A 20,158-nucleotide genomic window follows, 5' to 3' on the forward strand; every position below is an offset into this window, starting at 1 on the left:
TGATACCTGTATTTTGTCCTTGTAATTGAAACTCTGTTTCGTAACTGCAGCAACACAGCTGTAACCATGATTGTAGAAATAGAAGAACGTTCTCAGTAATAGCATCAACATTTTAATGCTGGCTTTTGGAATCTTAACAATATTGGGCGCCTGAGGGCGCTTAGCAAACTCTACCTAGCATTCCATCTGCAGATCTCTTTGTCTGGATAGGAAAATTGTAATACATTCCTAGGAGCAAACACCATTGAATACAATGGGACTTACTTCTAAGTAGACCTACTTAGGATCTCTCCCTGATTTTAGCAAGGAATAAAGAAAAACCATTTAAAGAATGAGATAATATTACAAAAGGCATGCAGATGCAGTGTTAGAAATCAGTTGCAAATTTGGGAGTTCAATTGAGGGCCAAACTAAACATGACAGCATCTGCTTGGCTGCCATGAGGATGCCACTGCCATTTTAAAGTCATTTTAAAATGATGCAAGGACCTGGTCTTGATTGGGCTTACAGTGGGGTGCTCTTGTCCCCTGCTCCATGCCTCATGAAGTGCTAAAACAATTGTGGAGTGTGGGACCATTTTGGCTCTTGATCAGGGTTGCCAGTTCCCCCAGTTTCAGCCTCTGCCTCCCACTGCTACTCACCTGGCTGGTGGGGGGAAAAGGCCTGGGTAGCATGTCCAGGAGGCAAAAAACCTCCCAGCCCAGCGCGCTCCCGATGGGGCGTGATGACGTCACTTCTTTAAATTGGCCCCTGTGATTGGCAGGAGTGACATCACTTCTGGAAGTGATGTAATCACGCCTCACCAGAGCATATGTGCGCTTTACACATACACAAGAAGATTGTAAACGTAAGTGCCAGGTCCTTCCTCCTGCTGGGAGGGTAAGGGAACTTACAACCCTAGACAAGAGTGCCTCAGCCTGCTGTGTTGTGGGCCCAATCAGGATCAAGTGCTCTAGGCATGTTAAAATGACTTTAAAATGACATTATAGTCCTTGTAGCAGCCATGAGGACGCTGGCACATCTAGTTTGGCTTTTAGACTCTTTAGTAAAATGAAGGGCAATGCAGAAATCCTGCAGCAGGGAACTACCTGTTTGGCTTTAAGATGAAACATGGGGCAAAACTAGAAGTAACGAATTAAACTTGAATGGCAAGTTAACAGACTCACATGTATTCCTCCCTGTTCACTTGCGCTCCACTTGCGCTCCACTCGATCACACATAGTAATAGAGTGGAGCGCAAGTGAACAGGGAGGAATACATGTGAGTCTGTTAACTTGCCATTCAAGTGTAATTCGTCACTTCTAACTTAGCCCGTAGACCACTTGGACCACTTATTCCATTTAGCTTTAAGATGAAACATGAAATAAGTGGTCTAAGGAAAGTGGGAGATGCCAGTGTATGTGGCTAGTCGCTTGATCCCAGTGGACCTTCTTTGCAAAGGTCAGGCGTGTGCTTCACAGTACCAGGGAAGGAGGATGCACAAGAACAGTGAACAAAGGCCCTAGGACGTGAGACGAGAATGCAGCATCCCGCGCTGTCTGATGACATGCCATTTGCTACTTTTTGCACAATATGTCCTTAAGCTGTGTGTGTATGTTTTTCTCTTTATTATCTGGCAATAAGGATCATTATATGCGTGCATGTAGTTCATATCCATTTGATTATCTACTTACTTCCCTGTCTATATCTTTATAGATATATACGAGTTCCTGCTATGGAACTTGTGAAGAAGGGAAAGGGTAGAGTATAGAGATTATTGTTTCAGTAGGCTTCACTTTGAAACTTGTTTTCAGTGCCAGAACTCTGGAGCATGTTAAGTAACAGTGGAGAGCCGAATGTCTTGGAGGTTTTTTATCATTATCTAATAGGTCCAGGTATAAGAGCTTTAGAGACATGGAATACATACAAAGGCAGTGATAGGGATTTTCAAATATATCAAAAGAGAGTGACATTGTCTATATTAAAAGTTAAAAACTTCCTTTTAATGGATGTAATAGATGGCCTTTACAGGAAGGCTCAATAGGTCAAGCAGCTGTACAAATAATATGAGTAAACAAAAACATTCATTTCACCACAATGCTTGCCTTGAGTTGTCAGAACAGTAATATGTGCATCTGTCTTGAACAGAATATACAACCTTTGAAATTACTTTTGGAGTTTTCCCCTTTGCGTGGCTGCTGAACATACATTTGTTATGTTATATTTCAGAGGCGGGGGGAATCAGCTTGTGAGTGGGGAAACGGCCATCGAGAAAATAGTAAAGTACCCTTGCCCTCTTCCCCCTCCCCAGCTGCTTGTTTTCAAGATTATGGCCTCCCAAGCCGGCTTTCTATTGAAATACATGGGAGAAAGAAACATGAAACTGAATGCGATATCTACGTTGACCTTTTAAAAAAGTTAGAATTCCTTATAGTGTGCTCATTTATTTCAAACATTGTATCTATAGCAAATTAAAGATTCTGCTTGAGGAGCACAGATAAGGTAGCTTCACATGATACTATTAATAATGTACTTGCTCAAATATGGTATTGATGGGCATTTCTAACAGAAATTTGACATAAACCATGAAAGAAACTGATTATCACATTAGCAGTATGCTGTCCATTCAATGGAGGACATCTGTTCTACTTACGTGTTTCTTGGGAGAGGGGGAATATTTATTTTTATGTATTACATTTGTTTCTCTCTTCTTCTTTCCCTTCCTTTCTCTCTTGGTTTAGTTTCTGGCTGAACCAAGGCAGCTATTAGGTGAATTCAGAGTGTCATTATAATTCAGATTATATATCCTTGTGTGGCTGTCTTGTTAATGAAGAAGTAATGTATCCTAATTTTTTTCCTTTTCCTTTCTTCTCTAGGTACCTGATTAATGTCACCTTTGAAGGAAGGAATTTGTCTTTCAGTGAGGACGGCTACCAGATGCACCCAAAATTGGTTATCATCCTTTTGACCAAGTCAAGAACGTGGGACAGGGTAGGATGCTCCTTTTTAACATTGCAGTGGATTATTTGGAACAGCTGGTTACTGGTTAATTACATAACACATGAGCATTCTCTGTTAAGGTGACATCTCAATTAGTTTGCCTGAAGGCTACAGAAGTTTCTATCATTGTTTCTTTTGATATGATTTTTTTTAGCGTACAGCCCTATACACCATAGTGAAGATGCAGCTGAGATGCAGTAATTTTCTTTTAATCCGACTAATGAACATGTGTTATTTTTAAGTGTCAGTAACCACTTTATATTTCATATAATACGCTTCTTTACAATAACCACATTCATTGCCTGAGCAAGATATGTGTGAGCTGTATAGCTGGCATAACAAGGTGCTGTGTTAGGCTTTCTCTAGGGTCACCATCTATAGATTCGTGCAATTGTGACCATCTCTCCTCTTAAGTGTAAAATGAGACATGATGGCACTGTGGCTGTCTTTCTAGACAATTAAGCTACTTGAGTTCTATTGAAATCAATGAGATTTAAACAACTTAATACAGGAATGTAGCTTATGAGAGTAATATTTAATGTTCACTGAATTGGCTGTATTAAGAACTTCTGTCTGGAATCTCATAGATGCCCCAAGATAGCCACAATTCACACAATACATACAGATGTTGTATATAATAAAGCTAGCTTTACCTTACACTCTACAGAATAGGTGGTCTGTATTCTGGACCTGTTGAGTAGTGAGTGCTAGTTGCCCATTTCATAAAGCTCTGCTCATCTCTATTATGGATATCTCTGAACTGTATACAAATATGATACCTTCTCATAATAATTTTACTGTATTTTTGTTTTAAAAGACAAGGTATAATTATTTTCATCGCCTGAAGCTGCTGAATGAAAACCCTCTCTCAGATCTTTCCCCCAAACAGAAAGTTGTAGAGTGAGCATTAACTAACTGGGAAATTGACATCTAGTTGGAGCCCTGAAAGCTGCTGCTGTTGTCCTGCTTATGTTTTTTCCTGCTGACATACCTTTCAAATCAATTGGAAACAAAAAAGTTGCTACTGATACCTCCTGCATCTCCATATTAAATACATGGCAAAATGAAACACCCCAAATCACATGTTGTCAAATTCTGGTTTTGTCCAGTTAACTTTGAAAGCTTCTTCTGATACTTTTCCTGGCTCACCCACACAATGGTAAGACTCAGCCACAGCCAGTTGTTTCCTGTCCTGGTTAAACACATTGATGGCTTTGAGATGCCCATTAATAGATAGGTGGTCAAAAACAGACACGTAGAGCTGACTAAACAATGCAACACCAGCATATTGGTGACAGCTCAGAATACTTTCCCTAGTTCCTGTGGTTTCATGTATATTGTAAAGAGAATGAATGGCAGAAAGAACAACCTCCAAAAGAAAAATAATGTGTGACTTTTTTGGGAATGAGTGAATAGTCTAATCAGGGGTTGCACGTTATTCTCACCTTGAAATAATATGCAATCCCTGTTAGCACTATTTGTGTTGAAGATATAGATGTATCTGGCCTCAGCAGGAGAAACATCTGATTCTGTCTCATTGCTAGAAGATTATCTTTCATATTCTCCAAGGTGCTATCAGTTTAACAGAACTTTCTGACCCCTTTGCAAATTCTCTCCAATACCCTGTCTTGTTACTGCTTTCATGCAAAACTAAAACAAGAATATGTAGAACTCCCAATGATCCTTTTTCTTAAAGCAACTTTTTCCAGTGTGGTTAATCTAACTCATAACTAAATGTTGGTGACCACATCATAAATCTGTTATGATTGTTGAACTGTGTTACTGCAAAAACAAGGTCATTGAAGGTGGAGACTACTGCTCAAGGATTGAAGTACCCCAACCAAAAGGGCTTTTTTATTTGCTTGAATTTATATATAAACTATTGATTTGGTGATAGATCTGCTAACAATCCTAATCCAGTCACCCAGAGAATAAAATTTACTGCTTAACCTATGCAAGTCTAGCCTTTTAAGCTCCCCGGATGGGAGATTGCTGGGGTATATATGTAAGGAGTTCTGAACTCTTCAAAGATAGAACAAGATACAAGTACAATAAATAAATCAATGTAGATCCCATTACTTTTTGAAGTGTGATGATTTTCTTCATGCAGTTGCTCATACAGATCTCCAGATTCAGACATTGTGCCTGGGGATCCTTACTGATGATGTAAGAACAAACTTCATACTAGGTAAATTCCATTATGGAAAATATAGGAAATACTGCTTATACATACTTCCTGCCTGCTTGCCTGTAAATTCATATAGTGAAAGAGCAAACAAGCCAAAGTTATGACTACAGGAGTAGAATCAGCTTGAATCACTTGGTTTTTCCTAATTATATGTCCTTTCTCCTTCCTTCAAATTTTTCACTAGAGATTTAAATGAAAATAGTAAGTTTCTCTCACTACAAAACCCTTTGATTCTTGGGTTCTTGGTTGTGCTTTTTATTAGTTTTTATTTTATTTTATTTTAAATGTTTTTAAGCCTGCCATTTTCAGGTGCAGGGCTCATTTGGAGCCGGAACACACAGAAACGGCGTTCCGGTAGATCTGAAAAGAGGTCACGTGGGTTTTGGCCCCACCCACGTGATTCCTTTTCCTCCCGAGTGCAAGCCGAGTGGGGCTGGGCTTCAAAGGAACAGTAAGCTGCTTGGATTCCTTCTGCTCTGCTGCTTTACTTTCATTTGTGACTCATGGGTGGGGGGGAGAGAGAAAATGAGTGAATGAGTGCAAGGTGAGTGGTGCTGAGCTCCAAAGAAACGCAAGCTGCTTGGATTCATTCTGCTCTGCTCCTTTACTTTCATTTGTGACTTGGGGGGGGAGAAAGAGAGAGAAAATGCGTGAATGAGTGCAAGGCAAGTGGTGCTGAGCTCCAAAGGAACGCAAGCTGCTTGGATTCCTTCTGCTCTGCTGCTTTACTTTCATTTGTGACTCATGGGGGGGGGAGAGAAAATGAGTGAATGAGAGCAAGGCGAGTGGTGCTGAGCTCCAAAGGAACGCAAGCTGCTTGGATTCCTTCTGCTCTGCTGCTTTACTTTCATTTGTGACTCATGGGGGGGGGGAGAAAAAATGAGTGAATGAGAGCAAGGCGAGTGGTGCTGAGCTCCAAAGGAACGCAAGCTGCTTGGATTCATTCTGCTCTGCTCCTTTACTTTCATTTGTGACTTTGGGGGGGGGGAGAAAGAGAGAGAAAATGCGTGAATGAGTGCAAGGCAAGTGGTGCTGAGCTCCAAAGGAATGCAAGCTGCTTGGATTCCTTCTGCTCTGCTGCTTTACTTTCATTTGTGACTCATGGGGGGAGAGAAAATGAGTGAATGAGAGCAAGGCGGGTGGTGCTGAGCTCCAAAGGAACGCAAGCTGCTTGGATTCATTCTGCTCTGCTCCTTTACTTTGTGACTCGGGGTGGGGGAGAGAAAATGAATGAATGAATGCAAGGCAAGTGGGGCTGGGCTCCAAAGGAACGTAAGCTGCTTGGAATTCATGCTGCTTTATTTTCATTTGTGACTTGTGAGAGAGAGCGAGTGCATGGATTGGCAGGGCTGGCTCTCCAGTGGAGGGTAAGCTGCTTTGAGTTCCTTCTGGTTTAAGGAAATACCAGGAGATTTTTGTGGAAAGGGGCCTGAGGGGTGGATGTTGCCTTCTGACACACTTCTGGTGATGTCAGGGGGTGTGGCATATGTTAATGAGTTATGCTAATAAGTTCCTGCAGTTCTTTTTCTAGGAAATGACCCCTGCTCAGGTGGGTAGCAACCTAAAGACAAAATAACAATAAGATAATTAAAACAGTTCCAATTCAGCAATACTACCAAAACAACCAGATAATTTCAGCTCTGATAAGATGATGAAAACAATTTATGTCGTGGTCCAAAGACTGATACTTAGCTAGATTCAAAAGAATTCATAAGCACCTTGGTTTTACAACCTTTTAGGAAGACAAGCAAGGTAGTATTCTTTCTCACTTTCTCAGCAAGGCTATTGCAATGGGGGGGGGAGCCTGAAAATCAGGGCCAGATCGACGGGGGGGCAGGGGGTAGTCTGCCCCCGGCGCTGCCAAAGAGGGGGTGCCGGGCGCAGCGGCCAGCTGCCGGGAGCGTGTGGGGGGCTGGGAGGCTGCCTGCGCCATTCACCTGCCCCACAGGACAGGGTGGCCGGCTTGCTGCGCGCCCCCTGTCCTGTGGGGCAGGCGAAAGGCAGTGCAGGGGAGCGGCTGGCCACCCCCTGTCCTGCAGGGCAGGCGAATGGTGCGGGCGGCTTCCCAGCCACCCGCGCTGCCTCCACCAACTCCGCGGCACGCCAGGGCAGCTGGCGAGCTGTCCGGGCGGCACGCTCCTCCCTGCATGATGACATCATGGAAGTGACGTCATCATGCAGCGCTGGGAGCGCACACGCGCGCTGCCCGCACACACAAGGAGCCGAACTTGGGGTTGCCCTGGATCCAGCCCTGCTGAAAATACCCATGTCTGGATATCAGATGTTCAAAAGAGGAGAATGGAAAGATGACACTGATGGGACCACTGCCTCAGTGCATACAAAAGAAGATTATCTTTGAAGTGTGTAGGTTTTAGGTTGTGAAGGGCTTTAAAAGTAAGCACCAGCAACTTGAATTGAACCCAGAAACAAGTACCCAATGAAGAGAAGTCTGAATGGGAGTTGCATGCTCCCAATGGCCTACCCCAGTTAGGAAATGGTCTGTCTCTTTTTGCACAAGCTGAACTTTCTGCTTGCTCATGAAGATTATGCTGCCAGGGTGCCAGAGCTTACAGATATCATTTCCAGGTCCTTGTAAGAATCACAAAGACCTAGGAAGAAATCTGTATATATCATCAAACAATATGTAGGTGACTGGTACACATTTTGTTTCATCCAGAAGTGCCATAGTAGTTAATTTCTGAGCATAAAGAAAATAAATAAATTGTTGAATACCATGTTTTTTAAAATGCTGTGATGCAGCTTTCTAAACAGGATAGAAAGCATCATATGCTGCTGTATTCTATTTAATATTTAAATAATTGTTTGTTCTTTATAAGCCAAAAATACTCCTTGGCAGAACACTGTTATACCAAGGATGCAACATCTCAGCAGGGTCTTCAGTCTTTTAATAAGTTATGAGATATGTTTGTTATTAGATATTTGTTATTCCAATTTCTCTGCAGAAGCCAATATCACTGAAAATTTCAACATTTTGCTGACCTTCATTAGTAGAACAAGTCTCCTTGGAGCTTTCTTGAAGAAAACTAGCGTATATCTTAAATCATCTTTCCCCCCTTTCCATTATGCTTTCTCTTCTCATAAAGGATTTTTTGAGTGTTGCTATACAAAAGGAATCATGGAGAAAGGGGGAAAGGACCTAAACTATGAGGACCTGACCACATAATCAGTGCAGAAGACTGCTTGGCTACAATTATTTCTCACAGCTTACATATTTGCCATTAACAGGGAATGATCCTCTTAAAAAGTTCTGCATTTTATCTAGGGGTCCATATAATTTCTTTCTTTGGAAAGAAAATGGTTGATTTTATTGATTTTATTCATGTAAAATGTTTACTTCTTCTTGCTGGTCTCCTCTGTTTTGCTAAATTTTCCCCATGCATAGGGATTTATGATTCATTATTGCTGGAGAGATCTAATGCTATATTTTCATATTTTCTTCCAGTCCTTTAGAACCCTTAAAGGAAAAAAAATCTAATTCCAGGAAGAAATGTATCTGAATATTATGAGATTAAGATGAAGTATGGGAATAATGGCTCACCAGATAGTTTTCTGAGCTTGGGCAAGCCTCTCTGGCTCAATAACCTGTAGTTTACAGGTGTGTCATGATGCTCCTTATATCACACTAGCTTGATGCCCGTGCTTCGCTACAGTATTTAACTACTTTAAATCCAGTTATAATATTTATAGATATGTAACATTTTTTGGTTGGGGGGAGGGTTTGAGTTGGTTTCATAATAGCACAGTACCCGAGCTTCACAGAAGTGTTTGAATAAAGCAAAGCATGTTGATGCCTAAAACTGATGAAGTGAATTTCGAAATGTAATATTTATTGAAGAAATTTTCAAAAGGAAAAGATTGTAGTGCAATAAATAAAGTGAAAAAATACGTACAACCTTTTTTTTTCTACTGAAGGACCTCTATAGACTTCATTGATGATTTTCCCTTCAGGATCACCAGGCTGCTAGGTGAGCTCACTCTAGAGCAGGCCACATAGAACTGCCTATGGCCTCCCTCAAGTCTTTCTGCCACCTTCAGTATCTGCCCCTGGGGCTTGTTGATCAACATAGCAAAGCAGACCTTGAGGGGGAACTGCAGTCTCTTGAACTCGAAGAGGTTATCTGATAGTATGAATGGTATGTGTGGTATGAACACCGACTCCCCCCGAGCACTGCTGGTGAACAATGTGGCCTTGATGATGTTCCTGTAGAGGGTTTTCACTTGTAGTCTGGTGCCATTGCAGAGTTTCGGTGAGCTGCAGTTCTGGACCAGCGTCACTGGAGCCCCCACTTTGAGGAGAAGCTTGTGGGTTGGGAAGCCAGGAGGGTTGAGCATGTTGAGGAACTCCACACGGTAGTGGACCACATTATCCATTTGCACCACTGAGTCCACAGATCTGTACTCCATTTCTGCCCCTTCGAGGGAGTTAAGTTGTGTTTCATTAATGATGGCAGCCTTGTCATTCTTGGGGGTCAGAATGGCATGCTTGCACAGCCCATCCATGGACTACTCCTTGATAGTGGCAATATCAGGGTATATCATGGCTGTTAGGTGTTCTAGGGTCATCACTACTGTGCCCAGGCCGGGATGGTCACCTTTCCCTTGGACTCAGAACTTGCTGGTACTTGGCCACTGCTGTTCAGTGCACCACAGGAGTACGATGTGCATATTTCTTTGCTGCATCTCTAAGTTTCTTCCTCCTTTTAGCATTGGTATATCTTTCACAACATCTGCCAGGAGGCTTCGTGGGGGCAATAAGAGATGATAGCTGCAAGAGGTGTGATGTGGAGTTGGACTGAGGGAGGGGTGGTGTGGTGGGCCCTTCGGTAGGTTCATGTGAGAGGTTCGCATTGTGAGAGGCCCCTAGAAAGCAGGGCCGGATCTACGGTTGCCAGTGCCCAGGGCAACCATAGTCAGGATAGTTGCGCGCGTGCATAGTGTGCGTGCGCTCCTGGTGCTGCATGATGACATCACTCCCATGACATCATCACGCTGGGGCGCCCCCTGTCAGGTTCGGAATGCTCTCATGTATGTTCTTGCCTAACCGACTCCATCTTTAATCCTTTCAGTGTTTAAGTGCTTTCTTCACAGGTGCCAAGGTTCCCATGCAGCTATCTCACAGAGAAGGATTGGGCCTGCTGGGATCTGTTACTTTGTACCTCATGCTTTGCCTGTGATTGGTAACAAAATGTCAGAACTGTGGCTAGATAATGTCCTTACTCCAGACTACCTTCTGCAATCAGACAAAAGCCCGTTGTTTGTAAAAGTTTACTGAAGAAAGAATGCATTATAGTCCACAAGCCTGAATACAATATTCAGGATGGTACATGTGAATTGTTACCAATGACAGGCAAAGCATGAGGTACAAAGTAACAGATCCCAGCAGGCCCAACCTCCCCCCACAGTTCTCAAAACAATCCCTTTGAAGCTAGGAAAGCGAAAGTCCTTCAAGGCTGGTTCTTGGTGGAACAGCAGTAGCCAAAACAATCCTTCTCTGTGAGATAGCTGCATGGGAACCTTGGCACCTGTGAAGAAAGCACTTAAACACTGAAAGGATTAAAGATGGAGTCGGTTAGGCAAGAACATACATGAGAGCATTCCGAACCTGACATTCTGCCCCCTCTAAGATGCTCCCCCCCCCCCAGGTTTATGTGGGTAGCGAGAATGGAACGCTTTGACTAATCTAGGAGCATGAACATGTACAGAATTCACCCACTCATCAAACCCAGAGTCAAAGTCCTTCCATCTGATAAGGTAAAACAGCTGATTTCTTTTCAATTTAGAGTCCAAAATTTGCTGAACTTCGTAATGAGTCTGATCATCTATCAAAGTTGGAATAGAAGGGGCACGGATGTGCCACTGGTCTGCAGGAGGGGCCTTTTTCAACAGACTGATATGAAAAGTATCGTGTACGTGGCGCAAATTTTTTGGTAAATCCAAGGCAACAGTCACTTTGTTGATCACTTTACGAACAGGAAAGGGTCCAAGAAATTTCAACGCGAGTTTACGGCTGGTTTGAGTCACTTTCAGATTCTTTGTGGAAAGATAGACAAGATCGCCGGGTTGTAAATCCCAATCAGCCGCACGGTGGCAGTCGGCATATCGTTTGTAATCCTCTTTGGCTTTGTCGAGATGTTTTTTAATTTGAATCCATTGTTGAGCAGCTTCCCCCCACCATTCTGTTACGTCTCTGGAAGCCGCGGTAGGAGGGGGGAGCGCTTCAAACGGGAAGGGTTTGAAGTGGAAGCCATAAACGACCTTGAAGGGAGTTTCTCCTGTGGAGGCGTGCACACTGTTATTGTAAGAGAATTCTGTCAGGGGGAGCAAATCGACCCAATTATCCTGTTGGAAGTTAATATAACAGCGAAGAAATTGTTCTAGGATTTGATTAGTTTTTTCTGACTGTCCGTCGGTTTGAGGATGATGGATTGAACTTAAACCTTGTTCAATATCTAGCATTTGTAAAAGCTCCCGCCAGAAGTTGGCAACGAACTGTCCGCCACGATCCGAAATCACCTTAGACGGAAAAGAATGTAATTTTACAATGTGTTTCAGAAAAATATCCGCCAGTTTTCTAGCGGAAGGTATAGTGGTGCAAGGTATAAAGTGTGCTTGCTTGGAGAACAAATCCACTATGACCAGAATACAGTTGTGACCTTTGGAGGGGGGTAAATCAGTGATAAAGTCCATGGATATTACTTCCCACGGTCTGCTTGGTGTTTCTAAAGGTTGCAATAATCCTGGAGGCTTGCCTTTGCGGGATTTGGCACTGAGGCAAATGGTGCAGGATGCTACATATTGAGAAATGTCCTTGCGCATGCCTGGCCACCAAAATTGACGCTGTACTAAATGAAGCGTCTTTAGGTACCCATAGTGTCCTGCTGTAGGGGCATCGTGACAGCGCTGCAAGACTTCTTTTCTTAAACTGTTGGGTACATAAAAGCGGTCCCCCCACAGCCATTCCCCTTGTTTCGATTGTTGCAGTTTGTCTTTGGGCACTTTCCCCCCCTCCTTTTCCACTTCAGCTTTCAGCTTCAACCTCCACCCCTGATCGGGCTGAGGGGGCTGGGCAGTGCGACTGCGCGTTGTTACCACACCCCCTAATTGCGTAGGTGAAAATACGGTGTCTATAGTCTCCTCCCTTTTGCTTTTGTGTTGGGGCATGCGCGAGAGGGCATCAGCAAGAAAGTTAGTTTTGCCCGGCAAAAAGTTTAAAGTGAAATTGAATTTGGAAAAGTATTCTGCCCAGCGCAGCTGTTTAGCATTTAGTCTCCGAGGGCTGCGTAGGGCTTCTAAATTCTTATGGTCCGTCCAGACCTCGAATGGATGACGGGCTCCCTCTAAGCAATGTCTCCAGGTAGTGAAAGCTGCTTTTACAGCAAATGCCTCCTTTTCCCACACGTTCCAATTTCTCTCTGCTTCAGAAAATTTTCGGGATAGGAAGGCACAGGGCTTGAGTTTCCCGTCCTCCCCCGTTTGCAAAAGTACGCCCCCAATTGCGGCGTCGCTGGCGTCGACCTGTACTACAAATGGGCGATTCTCATCGGGGTGTTGGAGGGCGGGTTCGGAAACAAACTGTATTTTGAGAAGGTCGAATGCCTCTTGGCATTCCCGTGTCCAACGCAATTTGGCACTCGGCTTTTTGGCATTGTCCCCCTTGTCCTTAGTTTTTAACAGTTCAGTTAGGGGGAGTGTAAGTTGAGCAAAGTTTGCAATGAACTCCCTATAAAAGTTGGCGAAGCCTAAAAAGGATTGTAGATCCTTGCGGGTAGCGGGAGTTTGCCAATTTTGGATGGCTTGTACTTTGCTCGGATCCATTTTTAAGCCCTCTTTGGAGATGCAGTAGCCCAAATAAGTGAGTTCTGTTTTGTGAAATTCACATTTAGATAGTCTGATGGGCAGTTTGTTACACATTAGTGTGGTCAGAACTCTTTTTACAAGATCCACGTGTTCCTCCTCAGATTGTGAATAGATTAAGACATCATCTAGGTAAACCACAACTCCTTTGTACAAAAATTCATGTAATACTTCATTGATCATGGTCATGAAAACCGACGGGGCCCCAGCTAGACCAAACAGCATAACCAAATATTCATACTGGCCGAGGGGCGTGTTAAAAGCGGTTTTCCATTCGTCCCCTGCTTTGATACGAACGTGGAAGTAAGCATCTTTCAAATCCAATTTCGTAAAGATCTTACCTTGAGCCACGACGTTGAGTAGATCTCTGATGAGCGGGATGGGATAGGCGTTGCTGGAAGAAACAGCGTTAAGTCCTCGAAAGTCTGTGCACAGTCTTCTTCTGCTAGTTAGAAGTGAGGACTCTGTAGATTCTTCATCTATGTAAACTCCAGCTCATCTGTTTGACATCATTACAACCAGGAAAACCAGGAAAAGTATAATATCTTTTTTTTGGTCATATGGCATGTCTTTGTGGCTATATGGTTAATTAAGTTTAGTTGTACGTTCTCATATTTTCCTCTCTGGAGAATTCACCAGTTGTGAAGCTAATTGTTACTAACTGTCAGAAATACAGAAAAAATGTACTTGATATTTTTGATCGAAGCTCTGTGTTGTTAGGCTGTTCTGGACACATAGTGGCTTCTTAAGGTTATAGTGATTGGTATACTTTGTAAAAACACAGGATTAATTATGTCTCAAGTTCAAAAAATGTAGATTTCAATGCCCTCATTTGGAAAATTTATATTTTCTTGTAACTGTTCTGTCTCCAGCTGGCAGGCTACACGAGCATCAAAAAGGACTCCTCAGGAGCAGGGAGCAAGAAACACCAGGGCCAGCAAGCTAACTGGGGTTTAGGCCAGATAGCTAGCACAGGAAGCATTGTTCGTTTATGCTGTGGTCTAGGCAAAGCAGCAAGGTTCCCAGACAGGATCAAGGTTTAATAGTCTAAAGGGAGGCAGCTGTAATAATTTTGTGTGTTGTTTCTGGGAGTACATCTTTCAAGGATTTAGGTCCTGTTTCTGTGAGGAGTTATAAACACAGGTGCAAGTCAGGCACTTCTCTTCTGTGGGGCTATTTTCTCACAGGCTTGCAGGACCAGATCTACAGAGGGGCAGGGGGGGTAGTCTGCCCCCAGCGCTGCCAAAGAAGGGGTGCCGGGCACAGCTGCCAGCCCTGGGATCGTGCAAGCAGCAGGACAGGGGGCATGCTTGCCGTGCTCCGCCTGTCCTGCAGGGCAAGCGAAAGGCAGCACGGGTGGCTGGGAGGCTGCCCATGCCATTCGCCTGCCTTGCAGGACAGGGGGTTTGCAGCAAGCTGGCCGCCCCCTGTCCTGTGGGGCAGGCAAAGGCATGGGCGGCCTCCCAGCCACTCACACTGTCTCCGCCAGTTCTGCAGTGCACTGGGACAGCCGGCTTGCTGTGGGGTGGCATACGCCGCTCTGCGTGATGACGTCACGGAAGTGATGTCATCATGCAGCGCCAGGAGTGCACGTGCACGAGTTGCCAGTCTTCAATTGTCCTGGGTGCCGGCAAACGTAGATCCAGCCCTGCAGGCTTGTCATCTCCAACAAACTTTTTTCAGTTAGGAGGGGAGCCAGGAGGCTGCAGATTTCAGGCCTCGCCTTTCATGATTGAGAAATCCCGGGGCTGGAATATTGTCAGGGTTGCTTTTCTGTGATCCCTGAACTCAGAACTTTTGAATCTCAGATGTTTCTGTAGTATATGGAGATAGAATGTGCTGATGTACTCTATGCTCGCATGTACTCTACAGCTGTTCAGCCCTGAATAAGGTAGAAGGGAAATCTGATGGAGATACATAGAGGAGCAGATACAGGGTTACATAGGGTTGCCAGCCTCCAGGTGGTGGCTGGAGATATCCCTGAATTACAAATGATCTCCAGGCTACAGAATCAGTTCCTCTGGAGAAAATGGCTTCTTTGGAAGGTGGACACTATGGCATTATACCTTGCTGAAGTTCTTCCCCTACGCAAACTCCACCTTCTCCAGGCTCCACCCCCAAATCTCCAGGAATTTCCCAACCTGGAGCTGGCAGTCCTTGGGTTACATTAGGTGGAAGAAGGCATGAATGGTAATAATAAACTCAAGGTTTTCTCAGACGTGTTCTTTTTATTAAATGAAAGTCACAATTTAGAGGAATCTCAGAGGAATCCCTGCTGACATATCAGTAGATTTCATGGGATTATCACTTGCATTTAATGAAATGTTCCTTCAGACTTTTCTCCCACATTATTCTGTCATGTAGTAATGAGGCTGGTCCTTCTCTTTCATCAGCTGAAATGTCTAATTACTAGAATTTAGCTTAAAGCAGAATTCAAAATGAAAGTGGAGGTTCCTGTTTAGTCAAGGACTTTTGAGAGAAGCTAAAAAAGCTATTCGTAATACTAACAAAGTTTCTTGGGGACACAAACTGAAAGGAATCTGCACTAATGGACATTTTTGTTTGTGTTTATGTATCTGTGTATGGAGAAAAGAACTGTACAATAGCTTTGTGCTAATAGCACACTGTTTTGACTTGGGTGGCCCAGGCTAGCCTGACCTCATCATATCTCAGAAGATAAGTAGGATCACCCTTGGTTAGTATTTGGATGGGAGACCACCAAGGAAGGCCAGGGTTGCTACGCAGAGGCAGGCAATGTCAAACCACCTCTGAATGTCTCTTGCCTTGAAAACCCAACAGGGTTGGCTGCAATTCTATGGCATTTTATGCACACACAACTTCACTCAGGTCATTCTTCATAAAAGCTCAAAGTACTTACTGGATTTCTGCCTTAGGGCCAAACTACACATGATGGCAAGAGATGTTTGATTTTTAGATCATTGAATGCAGTCATCCCCCCATCATCCCCGCCGCCCCTGGCCATGCTGTTTGGCCTGCTGGCATGTACAGTTTTCATATACCTGGGACACAAACCCATAATGTAAGTTCCTGGGAAAATGAACCCATCTCATGAGGTATACACTTTCATGAGTTATGGATGAATTTTTTTATTTTAATTCTATTTAATTATACTTTTTATATTCCTGAAATTATACCATGGCCTGCACTGGGGCTTGTTTAACATCCCCTCCTTTCTATTTTTGTTTAACATAACATTCAGCCTAAAGAAGATTCCTGCAAAGCTTGCTGACTCTTTTCTGTTATGTACTATTTCATACAAAGCCTGCTGTTTATTTTTTGGTTAGGTCTCAGGTATTAGTAGGGATGCAAAAATAGCACATACTCTGGAGGCCCCAAATACATCACTTTGGGTTGAAACTTGGATGCTACGTGGTCTCACTGGGGCTAAACCAGTCCCAATTATAGTGAAAATGCTATGTTTGGGGCCAGTTTTGTCCCCACTGAGACCCCATAGCTTCCAGTTTTCAACTGGAAGTGATATCATTGGGGCCTCTAGAGTGTGTGCATGCAAGCAACATGGATCATGCACACACACACACCCCACCCGCCTTCCTAGCAGCCACCTATCCCTCACTTTTCAGGTAAGGTAACCCTAGGTATTAGCCTGCTAATGTTTGGATTTTTTAATTCTATTGAACCAAAACGTCCACAGACATTTTATAAATAGACCAGGTCATTGCAAAGCATTGTTTTTATGACTTATTCACTGCAAAATCATGAATTATCTCCCCAAAGTCAATTTCTCTTGCAAAGTTCATACTTGATGAACGAGTGGCCCAGCTGCTCTTGTATTGGAGCAGAACGCCTGCAGTTCTTGATGAGCAAATGTGCAACAGCATCCTGAAACTTCCTTCATCCTTTGCTACAGTCTCTGGCAATGAACAGAAAATCCATTGGGGTAGGGGTATGCACACTTCACTGAAAATTAGTTGCACTTTTTTTGGTAAATCACACTTAATAATATGAGTTTAGGTAGTCCATATACAATTCCCAAAGTTCTAGTTCAACTGTCCTTTTTTGTTTTAGAGAAGATCCTGTGCCAGGCCATCAAACCACTGTATAGAACGCTGCTTCTTTCGTTCTAATGCTACTTCTCATTAGTTCTAGCAAATCTCACAAGATCTGTATAGATAGGTGTCATAGAAATGGTAAAATAAGTTTCTGTAAATATTTAGAAGGTTCTCTAGAACATGGGGTAGCAACACTGTTTTAACTCCTATGATACCCCTCCCCAAGCCCCTCTCATTTTCAGTAAAGTAGCATACCTTGGTTTAGCACAGGAGTCTCCAATCTTTTGAGTCTGTGAGTGCCTTTGGCATTTTGACATAGTGTGGTGGGCACAGCCACAAAATGGCCACTAAGCCTTATGTTCAGTCATATAGTGAAGATCCTTGTGATTTGGCGTCAGCTGCTGCCACAGCAACCTTTTTTAAAATTCTGCACAGCCAATCAAATCTCCAGTGGCAGATCAGAAGCTTTGTTGGCAAAATCTCTACCTGGATCCACCCACTTTCTAAAAACACATGTGGGTGCCAGGAAAAGTGTCAAAGGATGCCAGGATGACCATGGGCACCAAACTGGGGACTCCAGATTTAGGTTTAGAGGAAAACCAATCAGAAAGAGTTCCAAGCAATGGTAACAAAACAAAAATAATTCTGAGTCCTAGTTCTTGAACATATACAGAGTACAAATAGCAGCAAATAACCAAAAAAAACCTGATTTAGGGTTAGTTTTTTCCTAGAGTTATCATTCATATTCCTAGGAGCAAAAATTAAAAAAAACAATGCACATGCCTTTTGTCCATGCAGGCCCCATGATTTCCTGCATAGCCTTTTGATGGTCAGAAAAACCCTCTTCTTCCTTTTTCACCATCTGAAAAGCTGGCCAAATCAAACGCATACCCTTTTAAAGCCCTGCACTTGCTCTTATTCTGAGTAGTCTATATACAGTCTTTTACTGCCTAGGTAAAATTCAGTTCACAGGTCAAGGGCTGACTTAGAGACTCCCCCTCACTTCTGATTTTGCCTCACTGAGTGTTAATGAAAGCAATTATAATCTCAGGCTGCATTCAGATTTCACAGTATATTATTCATAAACTATTCCTGGTTAGTTGTGATGTCTGAATGCAGTAATCCTGTGTTTGGCAGGAAACCGAGATCTCAAAATACTTTGTAGTTGTTTTGTTAATTGCAATGGCTTGTTGTCATGTCTGAATTCACAATAAAACCAATTGGGAGAGCATTGGCAGTCTCCACAGACACATGTTCACAAAGGCAGTAGTATATAGAGAATAAACAAACAAAAATGACTTCCCCACTGGGAGACTTGAGAGAGGCAAGAAGTTGAAGTTGAACAGCCACCAATTACAGAATGACCAGATGATTTTATATACTTTCCAGCCATGAAAAATTTCAGCTGACCATTTCCACTCATTGAACTTCTGTTTGGCAACCCTAGGGCTAACTGATAACCCTGCAATCTCAGATTGCTATTCTGAGAATGAGCATCCAGACCTGTAGTATAGTGGTTAAGTGGTAGGATTGTGAATCAGTACTCCGCTTGTTTGAATCCCATGACTGCCATGAGTTCCACAGGTGGCCTTGGTCAAGCCACTCCTCTCAGCCCCAGCGGTATTGTGAGGATAATAAGAACACTGACTTTGTTCACTGCTCTGAATGAGGTACTAATTTGTCTAGAAGAGTGGTATATAAGCAAGTTATTATTATTAGTCTGCCACTCCAAGGTCCTCAGAATGAGCTCCCATAACTTTTTATGTATGTATGTATGTATGTATGTATGTATGTATGTATGTATGTATGTATGTATGTATGTATGTATGTATGTATGTATGTATGTATGTATGTCATTTATAGTCTGCCTTTCTCACTGAGACTCAAGACACATTACATAGTGTGAGATTAGTACAATCAGTAACAAGGATATTTCCATAAACAATGCCATAGGGTAAATAATTATAACCACATGACCTCTTGTTCTCCCCTTATCCTTGAGTTGTGGCAAAAGGAGGGGGGGGTATTATAATTTGAAATACTAAAACCTAAGTAAGTATGATATATTTAAAGGTTGCTTAATTTATTAATCTAAATGCCTAGTATTCTAAGATTGCTGACTGTTATTCTGTTCACAAGAGTGCTTAATATAGCCTTGTTAAACTAAGCAGTAAAAGTTTTCCATCCAACAATATGAGAAGCCACTAAGCAGGTGGAAGAATTACAATAACAAAAGTAGAAATGGGCAATTCATAATTATTTCTCAAAAGAAGCCATCCTTTTTCCACTGGTGGGTGTGATGGTGGGGAGATGGGAAGGCCAGAGATCAGAGTGATACTAGAAGATACAAGGGAAAATGGTGAGTGGCAATTAATCCATGCTTTAAGAAAACGGGAGATTTCTGAGTTACACTTGCCTGCAAATCACTCCCTAGAATTTCATCCCATAATACTGTTAGTAGTCAAGCCATACCCTCACACTAATAGGCAAGTTAGTATATCATCATAACTCCTCTTCTTATGTGCTCTAAGCACATGGCTCATTGCCTGGCTAGGCAAAAACAGTTCCCAATCCCAATTCCATCTGGAGGTGGAAAATGACTGAAACATGGGTCATGAGTCAGGAGGACTGGCTGGCAGCACCACACCCTGGAGATGTGCATAGGTGTAAAGACAAAAGGTCTCATAGGAGTTCCTGAATTAATCACCCACACCCTTCCAATCTTCCTCCTTCCTAATCAGAGTTAATCAAGGACCTGATAAACTCTTCCTTTCCACTAATCACTGGTCATCATCAATCACTTCTTCTCAGGGGTCATTTTGTAGAAAAAGAGCTGCAGGAACTCATTAGCATAACTCATTAGCATATGCCATGCCCTTGACCGCACCTATCCTGGCTGTTTTGGACCCAATCTTGGCCATTCAGGGCTGAAATTGGGCCCAAAATGGTAAAAGGGGACCAAAATGGTCAGAATTGGGCCGCTGCTGAGCGGGGAGAGTGATCCACCACCCATAAGAGGTCCAATCCTGGCTGTTTTAGGCCCAATCCTGGCCTTTTTGGGACCAATCCAGGCCAAAACGGACCC

General features: G+C 43.1%; 1 protein-coding gene across 1 annotated transcript in view; it reads left to right on the top strand.

Annotated features, from left to right (window-relative positions):
* Positions 1 to 20,158, top strand: part of GRIN2B (glutamate ionotropic receptor NMDA type subunit 2B) — a 304,269-nt gene that overhangs the window by 179,536 nt on the left and 104,575 nt on the right. Inside the window, exon 3 of the mRNA XM_054988703.1 lies at positions 2,856 to 2,970. Coding sequence (XP_054844678.1) covers positions 2,856 to 2,970 — 115 coding nt within the window. The remainder of the gene's footprint in view (positions 1 to 2,855; positions 2,971 to 20,158) is intronic.

Source organism: Eublepharis macularius, chromosome 9 (assembly GCF_028583425.1).
Source record: "Eublepharis macularius isolate TG4126 chromosome 9, MPM_Emac_v1.0, whole genome shotgun sequence".
Lineage (NCBI taxonomy): Eukaryota > Metazoa > Chordata > Lepidosauria > Squamata > Eublepharidae > Eublepharis > Eublepharis macularius.